We start from the raw sequence: 12,685 nt of genomic DNA on the forward strand, positions 1-12,685 counted from the left end.
CGGTAATTGATAACCGTCGGCAGCGTCATTTCACCGAGATCGATGGAAAATTTAGACGACCAGCAAATATGAATTATGCGTGTATAGTTTATAGCGGTGTACCACCCGTATCGCAAAATTTGCTTCCTATTCACAGGGTTTCCATAGAACGACACACGTATCCTTTATCTTATATCTGTTCTCAGAGCTCAAACTTCAATGTTCATAATTTCCATTCATTGTGACAACTCCAAGATCAGAGTATTATATAAATTATGTTTATATATTACATTACATATTTATTAAAATGTAGATTAGTTAAAACGTGACTACTGATGAGTAATGACATAAATTTGATAATATTCACTCGTTAAGTTAATATCTACAATTTATATATTAATAGTCCAGTGCATAAGTTTCTATTTGTTATAACTAAATGATCACAATTCTGTTCGAGTTTCTTTATAGAAGTCATGAATCCTAATTTCTGCTATTGGCCCACTTTAGAAAATCACGAACGGACACACAGAATCGCTGAATCGTGTACGAATCGTGTCCCCCCTTAAGAGGGTTCCTGTTTGTCTTTCAAAAGTGAATACAGTGCACACGTGTATAAGAAAATACAACATACTGGCATCTAAGTCATAAATGAAGAGTGGCATTTGGTGCAGGTCATGGTAAAAAATTGAATTTAAGTCTTTATTAATTACACACGTTAAAAGTTGAACTTGCGTAAAGCATCGATTTTTATCTGCTCCGTCGCTGACTGAGCTATGTAGTACCTTCTGATGTTTACTGGTGTGCTAGCCTAGCCAGGTTTGAAATTGACGATAGCGAAAGCGCATAGACAACCAAACGGGCCGATGAGGGTCAGAGGCCAGAGTTCCGTACGAGCCGGGCTAACTGGACGGACTCTACTTATCGTCTATTCACATTAGCTTGAAAATCGAAGATTTATGAAGTTTATCATTAGAAACAAATCCCTGGCAACAAATTTTTTGTCTAGGACATTGTTTTATTTAAAAATTGCGAAGATCATGCTTTTTATGAGTAGGGAAAACGTATAATGATTTAAAAGGTTTCTCGTTAATCCGAGCGCAAATTAATTCGCGTTTTTCCCCTTCAGAAGGCAAAGTTTCCTGTCTATTGTGTTAGAAAATATTATTAAATGATTCGTCTCGTCGATACTTCGGAGCTCTCGGATTCCGTTTCTCTATCTACGCGAAAAATTGGAACGATTTTCTCAACTGGAAGAATTCTTCATACGATCATAAATGAATAGCTAAGAGTTTTTTTAAACCGATTTCTTTCGACTCCTTCTCTTTTCCAAAATTATTGACGGAACGAAAACCTCCAAGTTTATTTAATACATGAGGAGGAGACGTACGTTGCGTAATAAAAATGTATAAAATTAACAGATCGGACGTAGGAGGGTTAAATATCAAATAAGCCTCCCGCATGTTTTAGCCTCTCGGCTCGGATGTTCGGCTGGCTGGCTGGCTGACTTCGATCTCCCCGCGGATGACTCGTCGGGAAACAGTCGCGTCGCGTATCCGTCGAACGGTATACACGCGGGGGTGTGCGCGGCGCTCACCACGCAGGAATCAATAGGGCACCCGTTAGCGTGAGGGCGTCGAAGCGGTTTCGTCCGCTTGCGCTCGTCCGACGTCGACGTCGTCCGACAACGTCAGCGACATCTTCAGCTACCCGAACAGGGTTCTCCTCGGGGTCGACGGGCAGCTCTACGCCAGGCCCTGACGGCCTCCTTCAGGATCGCACCCGGACTCGACCGTCTCTCCCTTTTACCTCGGCTGCCGCGGAATAATGGCTGACACCGAGTTCGAGGAATTTCGGCACTATTTCGAGAGACTCCCTCAGCATCTCAAGGCACCCCTTTCTAATTACACGTGAGTACACGTATGCTACTAGAACCGGATCGTTCCTCGATTCACTCCGAAGAACATGGCCTTTCGTCCCTGCAACGAGTGCGGTCCGACCTTTTAAGTAGATTCAGACAGAGAATAGCGAAAAACGTAGAGACAATGAGATTTAGTTAATAGGACACTGGGCTCTTTGCTTGTATCATCTCGCAGAGAACGTACTATTCTTTGATAGAATGATTCTTTAATGGTCTCGTCTATTCCGAATCATATCGAAACATCTTTTACGTAGATATGATTATTAAAAGACAGAAATTGTCACAAGTGATCGCACTTTTCGTGTCATATAAGAAAGTCGTTATCCTCAATTTTTAATGTGCAAACTTGTATGTAGCAAATTGGGTCTGTGCAATCTCTGAATTAGTAATCTTTCTAAAATCTACTATCAATCATAAGATTAGCTTCTCTTTACTTTTAATGTATCTTTACTCCAAAATATCTGTGAGTAAAAGAATTTGTGATGTCAATGTAAAAAAATGACGTCTACTTCGGAATTTCCTCAACCCTTTATAAACGATAGTATGCAATCCACTTTGGATATTATACGAATTTTTTATATTTCCTGCAGATTCGAATTTTCATATAATTCCCGATCTACTATACATGTATAGAAAACTGCAGATAAATTGCTTCTGAATGGCTCTCGCTGGCATCGTGACAACTCCGTGGAAAAATATTGCTCCACACCAAATTTCAAATTGTGCCACAGTTTTAATTTAATTATATTTTTTTCCTATTAATTCAGTCCGATGCATCACAAGTTATTGCAGGATTTCGTTCGAACGTCACCATGTTTCCTTAGCACGATTTACTTTTATAAATACATAATAATTAATTTAACATTGGCACGTGACGATTTATTTTTTCATTATTCATTATTGTTTCTGACCAACGATTCTTACTATTGAGATGAAGATCGGAGGAGTAAGAGTATATAACGTGGCCAGAGATGCAACGCGGAGGCGCGGTCGATGCTATACGTGAAATAAATTCGTTGCAGTAGGATGCAGCCTGAGCGTACTTATTTATATTAAATGAGACTAGAGAAACATTTTTTGTTGCCCCTTTTATGGGAGACACATTGAAAAGGTCATTTCTCAGTTGGGTCAGTGCTGCATTTAAACCAGGCAGTAGACGATTACGCATTCATGGAAAGTTTAAATATGTAAGAAGATACGGAATATTTTTTTTGCGTTCAGAATGAAATTATTTAAATAAAAAAAGAAAAATAGTTGTAAGATTTAAAACGAACATTTTTTGTTTTAAGTCTTACAAGTATTTTATAATTATTTTATACCTTTTATTCCGTTTCAAAAACGTCGTATATTACAATTTTGTTTTATTTAAATAATTATTTTCTCCTTTTTAGTCTCTAGCTTTTCGGGAAGTTAGTTTAACATCAATTGCAAAATTTGTACCGAACAGGCAGGCAAGAGAGCAAGTTAATATTGCATTGTCATCTAGTTCCAAGCTATGTTTAAAATTTCAAGTTTCTAATTCATCGGGAAGTTAGTTTAAACTCAATTGCAAAATTTGTACCGAACAGACAGACAAGGAAGCGAGTTAATAAAAACGTAGTAATATAAAATATTCATTAGTAGGCTACTCAAATATAATTTGTTTAAAACACTAGTTGTAATTTTTACGAGAATCTGCAAAACACTTGTTATATTTATTACATTTATTATATTTATTATATTTATTATATTTATTATATTGTACGATGTGTAACAACTCTATGATTAATGTTATCGCTTACCTGTTGAACAACGATGTTTGTATTGGTTTTTAACCGCGATGAGTACACTCAGAGAATCGCGAAGTGCCAACTTTAATCCACTTGCCCTTTAAACGGATAATACTTTAATACTTTAATATTTAGCAGAAGACGTAGTAAGGCACGACGCATCGGTCACGATTCTATTAAATCTCATAGTTCAATGCACTATATCTGAAGTATTAGATGAAACGACTCCTTCTCTAAGTACAGCAAACATATGTAGATATATTTTGGATCAGGATTTGATTGAAAGAAAATTCTTTAAAAATAATTGTTTCTTTATTGCAGTCATGGTTTGAGAATTTAATTGTTAACAGCAAATTACTATTGTCATTGTTGTTGTTGTTGTTTGCAACAGGCTCGTTCACGATGTGACGATAGACGATTCGCCGACCTCGTCGCAGGCTAGCGACGTGGAGGTCGAGAGATCCTGCGACGGGGTTGCCGTTGATTCCGAGGACGAGGAAGTCGTCGTGATACATCGGCACGACAACCAAAGCGGGCACACTTCCGGGGACGAAAGTGACGACCTCGATCACAACTGTTCAATCGTAGCCGATAGTGATTTTAGGTTGGTAAAGTCGTAAGTGAACAATCGTTTCTTATAATTTTCAAACATAAACTCTGTTAACCCTGATTCATCCCTTGTCTACGAATTCGATATCTCCTACAAAATGATTTATTCTCTTATCCTATATGAAATTATCTTACTCGAGGTTCTCGTAAACGAGTTATCCAGGAATGAAAATAAATCGGTTTTCTTATTTCGGACGAAGGATCTCACGAATTATTAAATTTCTTCGTCTTCCCGTATATCAATTTTGTAATAGGAAGAAGAAATAAGTTGAGTAAGGAGCAAATCAGGGTTGAATTAGATAGATTTGTATTTCTCGCATAGGATAATAAGATCGCACGATTTTTGACACCAATAAAACAAATAATACAACAATTTGATTATTTAGAATTATTAAATAATTATTAAGAAAGCACGTGTATGTAGTTTACGTTTGAAGTTCATCTAGGATTTAGTTACACGTTCATAGAACAGTCAACGTAATTTATAATTTATAAAGAGTTCAAAATGTTATGCGAATACGAAAATCCTTATGTCTTTTGCACAATTTGTTTCTAACTCGGTTTCCATAAATGTCACTGTTAAAGCGTAAACTCTGATAAACATCTGCGTGACATTATATCAATTCAATGTTGTCATAGTTAAAAAATTTTTACAGACAATGAACGACGACTTAAAGCCACAGCTTCAGTTTAATCGAAACCAGTAGAATTTTTTGAAGAACGATTCTCTTCGCGAATAATGCGAGGGGTATCGATCATAATTCTCGGAGCGAGCTAACGAGATACTAATCACTTCCAGCGATGCATGAGACCAAGCAATAAGTCTTAATTATTCACTCAATCATGTATCGGTAAAATCGATCAAGTAATTATACACGGATAGGTTACTACACTGAAAATCTAAAATCGTCTTGCATCCAGGATGAACCCTTCTCGTAAAAATGATTGATCATGTTGACATCATAAAAGATAGAGGAAACATGCTTTAAGGGGGTTGCTGTCCAATTCATTTTCGTTTCCTCAATCTCTCGGTGTCGAATCTTCTCTATTCTCATATGTCTGTGCATTCAATTTTAGAAACGTACATTGAAATAATGCCACGCCGATTGCATGATTAGGCTAGCAAATTAATGTCCCATGTTGCATCTTTACAAGTGAATTTATCCGTATTTTTGTCGTTTCTTATCAAATATTGAGAACTGATTATATCGGCGATGGACGTCATGTGAAAATTCTGTACACGATAATAATCAGTTTTGAATCTATGATAATGTAGTCCCGTTAGCGACGTTAGAAGTTCGAGTTAGAAGTGATAAGAAAAAGGAGAATAAAAGTGAATCCTGCACACCCTAAACGGCATGATGAAAGGTAGCTTAGCTCACTACACAACTACCCTTGGGTGACGTTAGCTTGTTCGGTGGACTGAGCAGCAGGGGTCGATCGGCAGGCGTCGGTGGACCGGGTCCTGGTGGAGGTAGCACTGCCGGGTCCGGTAACGGTGGTAGAGATAGCGTAGTCAGTGACGTCGGTGATTCCTGTTCGAGCCTGAGTTCCTGGCCGACGCCGGAACACGTCCCGAATCGTCCCGGAAGCGGCAGCAACGAGCGCAGACGTCGGAGACTACCGGAAATCCCCAAAACGAAGAAATGTAAGAGAATTCACCTAATCGTTCGCGTCGTAAACATCGGTCTCGCTTCGTGCCGTCGGCTGTGCTGACCAGCAACGTCGTAGATCAAACTTTTAATTCAATTTAACACTGACTACAAATTCTTGTCCGAATTTCATGTAATTAGAAATTATAATTGAAACCTGTCAAATTAATTTCGATTCAACATTTTTCCGAATTGACAATGTTTAATCGTTAATTAAGATCTCCTCTGACTGGAATTAAATTGACATCAAAAAAGATTTATTTTATGTAAAAATCTGCCCTGCTCTGAAGAGAGAATATCTGGAGTGGCAATTCCTAAATTAAAGTTTCGACTGAAATACATTTGTAATCTCGTAAATGGTCGATATCCCAATATAGAGTTACGAATGTCTCTTCTATTTTTATTACTAAACGAATGCGAAAAGAGGTAATAACCTTGGTAGCTGATAAGTCGTGCGTCTCCGTCGCGAATTAAACTTTATCCCATCACCTGCCTGGAACCCGAAGACATTACGCGTTCGACCGCAAAACTCGACCGCATCGAAAGAAAATCCGCAATCACATTTACTTACGTCACGCCGCCGCCACTCGTTCGAGGACTTTACCTCCGATTCCTATTCAACTGCGGTCGTCACAATGAATGCGACTACTCGTGTCAATACTAAAGTGTTTCATCGTGACACGCATATCGCAACTGTTCAATAATTCTCTCACGCGTTAGAGTCTCAGAATTCCCAACATCGAATCTCGTCGTTACGGAAGAAGGTAGCCACGTCGAATTTCATCTGTGATAATTTTGCTGATTTTCCCAATTATTGCAGCTCTTCCCGCCGGCCAAGCGTCTATGCAATCGTCGACGTCTTTGGCGGACGAGCTGAACGCTGCGACTGGTTCAAGTTCCAACCGACCGCATCTGGTTCTGCGAAAATGCCACTCGAGGCTCCGTCACGAAGACAGTTCGCCTGACAGCGAGCGAATGGCCACCGACAGTGGTCATTCCACTGCCCACTCTCCGGAAAACGGACCCAAAAGCGTCTCCCCGATACCCTGCAACACGTTGCAGAACACGGACTCTGTTTCGCCGTCAAGCACGCCAGGTAATCTGATTTTTTGTTTTTTACAAAAACTGATTGTAACTAGGTCGTTGTGACTCCAGTGAATTCAAGTACGTTTCCGCAGTATTTATCGTAATTTTCTATCTATGTCGCTTAGAAGGAAGCAGTGGGGTGCCGTTCACTCAGCTGGAATTGCTGGAAGCGACGCATCGAGGATTGCACAAATTCGTGCCAAGACACCACGACGAGATCGATCTCGAGATCGGCGATCCTATCTACGTGCAAAAAGAGGCCGACGATCTGTGGTGCGAAGGTCCGAACACTACTTAATCTTAATATTTTCAATAATACAACAATATCTTCCTTATCGCGACTGCAGATTTTATAGAAAAATAAAAAATCTCGAGATCGAAGATGAATAATTAACTATTATAGTAATGATCGATATTTTAATTGAAGGTGTGAACCTGAGAACAGGTCGCCAAGGCATCTTCCCTTCTGCGTACGCGGTAGACATGGATTACAATGACTTCGATCCCACGGCGCCAAAGGTGAAGAGGGAACGGTACCTCTTGGGGTATTTAGGCTCGGTGGAGACGCTGGCGCACAAGGGTACCGGCGTCGTTTGCCAAGCTGTTCGAAGAATCGTAGGCAGCTCGCAGGAGTCACCCATTTCGCAGAGCTGCATCTTAGAGGTGTCCGATCAGGGTCTTCGAATGGTCGACAGGAGTAAACCACGGGTACGTGAAATCTCAATTAACGTTGAAACATTAAATTCCTATTCGCTTGATTAATATTCTGTGTTTTAGCGTGGGTAAGAAATATTAGAATAGCAATTGAGAGTCGAGTAGTTTTGACATATGCACTTTCATGCGATCAACAACGATACTTATATATATGTGCACTCTATTCGTTTTTTCAGAACAAACAGGGACCCTGTCATGATTATTTCTACTCGCTTAAGAACGTATCATTTTGCGCGTTTCACCCCCGAGATCATCGTTATCTCGGCTTCATCACGAAACATCCGACCCTGCAGAGGTTTGCTTGCCACGTGTTTATGGGTCAAGAATCTACGAGGCCCGTCGCTGAAGCCGTCGGGTACGTACGACCTGCGTTATACTTTTACCCTCAAATGATAAATATTCATGCAGAAAATAATTGGCCAGGTCATGATTTACACATTAAGTCTATGTGTACATTACATTAGGTTTGAGCGTGTTTCTTCGTCAAAGGGCAATAGAGAAAATGAGTACATGAGTCTTATAAATAAAAAAGATCGTCTAACTTTGGAACTGTGATATTTGAATTGTACGTGAGATCTTTTGTTTCACAGGCGTGCTTTTCATCGGTTCTACACGAAGTTCATCGAGACTGCTTTTCCGATAGAAGATATCTATATCGAATAGATCACCACTGCTGGCCTGTCGTATAGCAGCTACGAAGGAAAAGATAAATCTCACATTCCTTTGTCCCCTGTACATACTGCCCTTAGCTGTAGATATACATATAAAAGGAAGAAGAGAATGATCGACGCGAATCAAACGCCCAATTCATATACATATACGTACATGTAGATTAGAATTAGTACTCGCAGGATCTCCGCTGAGAATCTTAGGACATCTCGTTGTATACAATTGAAACAACGTGGAGTATTTCAATTTTCTTAGACTGTTCTTTCGAACGACTCACGTAGCTGATTGACTCGGAATTACGAAAACTGGAGAAAAAAGAGCGGGTCCCTAATCTAAAATTTCTTTCTCTGTTATTTATCGTTTGTTAATAAGAAAAAAGATTACAATTCCCCACCTCTTCCTCCTCCTATTAAAAATTTTAAGTCAATCGACCTTCGGAAGAAGATCTCATATAAAAATTGTTTAATTACAGACTCAATTATTCGATTATCATTTTATTATGAGACGTTCTAAAATTCCTGACGGAAATCTTTACATCTGCATGTACGTAGTATGTATATCTGTTCCGTGTTGTACCGAACAGTTTTGGGAAGCGTCACGACGGGACCGATTATTATTCAGCCTGGTCTGTTGTTTCAACATCGATAATATTACGTTTAATTTATTAAAAATCGCTCGTTTTCTTATTTTCATCTGTTACCCGATTACACTGACGTACCATTTACGCCATGCACTATTGTACAAGATCATTGATTACAGGTACTCATTTTCTGTCACGATGGAACGCGATGATTTGAACATCCTGAGCGAGACATATTCGACCCTACGCATTGATTAGTAACTGATAAGAGTTAATCGTTAATCTTTCGATCCTTCGACCAAGAATAATCCAAATAGTGACACGTAGAAGATAAAAGCGACAATAGCGTGAGTCATTCTAAAAAATTTATTCGAAACCCGAACAGTTTCATTCGAATTATTTTTTTTTTCTGTATAATAGAGCCAATCGATTTACCTCAATGATTTCAGTACTGATCTACGTCCACTGTCTAACTGCCCATTTTCATTTACTGCTTTCCCTTACGATTAAGTAGACGGACTATACCAAAAGATCTTTCTTTTTCCCAAGCAATGAATTTATTATTGTATATATGTACTTGTCGGACGATCCCATAAGTTACGTTATTATTTGGCATATACATTACTTAAAAATAAATGATTATTTACTGATAATTAATCAACGATGCAATTTCCAGAATTATTTAATTATTCGCGCTGCCTGTGTTGCGCCTTATTTAATTTGCGTACACTTGTTACTACTTTTCTTAAACAGAATTTATTTCAATAATTAACAATTTTAATATCGAATTTACACTTATAAACACTGAATAAAGCATTGTTTAAAAGTTCCTATTCCTTGTTGTATGACATCGTTATAACTACAATGCGCATCGTATAAATTAAATTACAATCACGGGATCGCATTAATTTGGCTATAAAATACAGTTTCGTCGACCGATCGGTTTTTCAATTACAGAACTTCGAGTTTTCTTGCATTTCTGTGAGCAAAGAAAAATAAAAATTGTTTTGTTCATGTAAAAGGAAACGATCATCAAACGCGTCAGATTTATTTCATGCATTCAGAAACTAGTCCTTTTCTTTCTACACAAACAAACATTAATTATTATTGTTATTATTATTATTATACATTTATGTAAATGAGGTTTAATTGGCTGGTTACTATTTCGTTATCGAAGCGCACACATCGGCCTCCTCTCAGTACCTTTGTTCATCATTACTGTCATTATTAAGTAAGACTGCGGATTTTTATGCAAGATAACAAATTATACCAGAAATTTTGTTCATCACCGAAACATTGCAGTATGCAGTTTGCAATCAATTAGTTACGTGCGACGTTCGTATTTTCCTGGTAAACGCGTAAAATCCGCAGTTTAGTAATGATAACTGTACCGTGTTGCGGCGTTTCGTGGATATTCACGCAGTACGTATCAAATCGCACGCACCAAACGACGGAATGCAATTTGAAAAGAGCGAAGAGATGTACATATGTTATAAAATAAAGTCGCGACTATTAAAATTTGTATCGATTCTAATCGAAGATGCATCGTGACGAGTCTGAAGATAAATCTTGCGCACAGTCCCTGATTCTTTCCTGATAAAATTCGCTGACGATCATTGCCTCGTTTCACGTTTCTAGTTAGCACCGTTAGTTGAATGCGACTGTAACATAGCTCCGTTGTATACCGCTTTGAGAGTTAAAAAGTTCTGCTTACGATCCATTAATTTCTTCTAAAGGATTCGTTCTCGCAGTTCAAAGGGAAAACGATATTGTTCGAGAATAAAAACGTCGTAAGAGAAGTCGTTTAGGATTAAATTATATCTATTAATGAATTCGTCAATTAATGCAGTGTTAATGAGAAACTTCTTGTTTCGTTGGGGCGTCGCTTACGTTCGATCTGATTACGTGCTTGGGATTTGATCAACTCTGTCTCTGTACGTACGTATTACTAGACATTAAACCGTTCGGTTATACAGTGTGTTGAATAAATATTGAGACAAGCCGCAGTGCTTATTATATCGCCAACGATCTATCTCTCTATACCATCGTCTGTCATCAATTGTACGTGCCTTTAATTGAGATCGCCTCGAGTATCGTGCCTTTCTGATTATTTTCTCATCGTACACAGGTGCAAATTAATATCATTCGCGGTATATGTAACTGATTATTATCAACAATCTTTACCCATCTCTCTATTCTGAATCTTTCGTAAGTCGTTGAGTAGAATAAAAATGTGCGTGATGCAACTAAAATACGTTTAGACTATGTCAGTTACCTTCCAAAACATTAGACCTCTGTACACGGAGAGACTAATAATGCTAGAACTCCATTATATATTAAATCTGTTCATTTTATTTGCAGACTTGATTCGCGACCGATAAATCGTGTAGGGAGGCCTATTGTGATTTACGCATAAAAACAAATGAAATTTTGTATTTCCTTCCCCTTTACATTTTTTTTTTTAAATAATCGATAACGTTGCACTATACGGGTGTAACTTCGGATATTCGAAGCCGAAAAGCCTTTTGTTTAAAATGCCGTCGGATTCATCTCGATCTGACTTCTGGTTCCGGAGATATCGTCGTGCGAAGATAAGCATTATTTTCTCGGCGCTGCTGATTGTTGTCCTTTTCGCGCGTCGATTTTCGACTCACTGTTTTAGACGGTTTTCTCCAAGAAACTGGATCACCGTTTAAAATGCCGATTAATCGTACTTAACTCGTTAAATACTGGAGTTAGAAGGAAATTGCATGCGACCTTCCTTGCAGGTCAGCTACAAATAAGATCCTCCTATGTAATTTTCTCGAAAGTCCGACGGTTTAGGAGTATTTGAAAAAAAAACGAAATATTTCGTTGCACATGCCAGATAGAAGAGTATTTTCTCGGCGCTGCTGATTGTTGTCCTTTTCGCGCGTCGATTTTCGACTCACTGTTTTAGACGGTTTTCTCCAAGAAACTGGATCACCGTTTAAAATGCCGATTAATCGTACTTAACTCGTTAAATACTGGAGTTAGAAGGAAATTGCATGCGACCTTCCTTGCAGGTCAGCTACAAATAAGATCCTCCTATGTAATTTTCTCGAAAGTCCGACGGTTTAGGAGTATTTGAAAAAAAAACGAAATATTTCGTTGCACATGCCAGATAGAAGAGTAGTCTATGTAATTTACATTATATGGCTATTGCTACTGTTTGGTAGTATGTGTGTAGTTATTGTCCTCGCAGGATGCCTGGTTATTTGAAGAAACGCACAATAAACACGAATACTCGTAATTTTAAATATTTTTTATTACTTTACCGATATATTTCCTTTTCTCATCGTCGAAACAATTAAATATCGAACGCGTTAACGACCTCATGAAACAGACAGGACGTGAGGAGTAAAATACATATTTAAAGTGAGGATTGCAATCATTTTTGTAATTTTTTTCACATAATTTCTACATACATATATATATATTTTCTTTCAGGCAGTATTATTTACAAAAATGTTCCACCTCCTACGAAGTCTTGATAATTCAGTCTTGACACAAGTTTATACGTGTACGTGATCCCAATCATATTATAATATTTCCTCATTGATTACGTTTTAAGAATTTATCTCCGTTTTTCTTCCCGATATTTATGCCCGACTTCATAAATTTTTCATCATTTCCACGTATTCGATGTACCAAAAAGAAAGAAAAAATAAACAATAGTCCAGAACGTATT

The 12,685-nt window shown here is 38.2% G+C and overlaps 1 protein-coding gene across 4 annotated transcripts; it reads left to right on the forward strand.

The window, feature by feature from the left end:
• Window positions 1-1,626: 1,626 nt before the first annotated feature.
• On the forward strand, window positions 1,627-11,228 carry Aplip1 (JNK-interacting protein Aplip1). Of its 4 annotated transcripts, none has more exons than XM_018024055.2 (8): window positions 1,627-1,886; window positions 4,058-4,282; window positions 5,685-5,923; window positions 6,748-7,023; window positions 7,139-7,294; window positions 7,441-7,721; window positions 7,904-8,082; window positions 8,318-11,228. In XM_018024055.2, exons 1-8 carry the CDS (start codon window positions 1,804-1,806, stop codon window positions 8,388-8,390), a joined length of 1,512 nt encoding a protein of 503 aa, XP_017879544.1. In that variant the 5' UTR covers window positions 1,627-1,803; the 3' UTR covers window positions 8,391-11,228. The 4 variants fall into 4 exon arrangements, with proteins under 4 accessions (XP_017879544.1, XP_017879546.1, XP_017879545.1 ...); XM_018024057.2 differs by having other exon boundaries at window positions 1,628-1,886; window positions 5,706-5,923; XM_018024056.2 differs by having other exon boundaries at window positions 1,628-1,886; window positions 4,058-4,270.
• Window positions 11,229-12,685: the final 1,457 nt, after the last annotated feature.

This window comes from Ceratina calcarata, unplaced genomic scaffold, assembly GCF_001652005.2.
Source record: "Ceratina calcarata isolate Rehan_Ccalc_2016 unplaced genomic scaffold, ASM165200v1 scaffold321.2, whole genome shotgun sequence".
Taxonomy (NCBI): Eukaryota; Metazoa; Arthropoda; class Insecta; order Hymenoptera; family Apidae; genus Ceratina; species Ceratina calcarata.

Coding starts and splice junctions, on each gene's coding strand:
- Aplip1 (XM_018024055.2), top strand. CDS start 1,804: ATGGCTGACACCGAGTTCGAGGAATTTCGGCACTATTTCGAGAGACTC. Junction 7,295..7,440: donor CGACGATCTGTGGTGCGAAG/GTCCGAACACTA, acceptor TTTTAATTGAAG/GTGTGAACCTGAGAACAGGT. Junction 8,083..8,317: donor CCCGTCGCTGAAGCCGTCGG/GTACGTACGACC, acceptor TTTGTTTCACAG/GCGTGCTTTTCATCGGTTCT.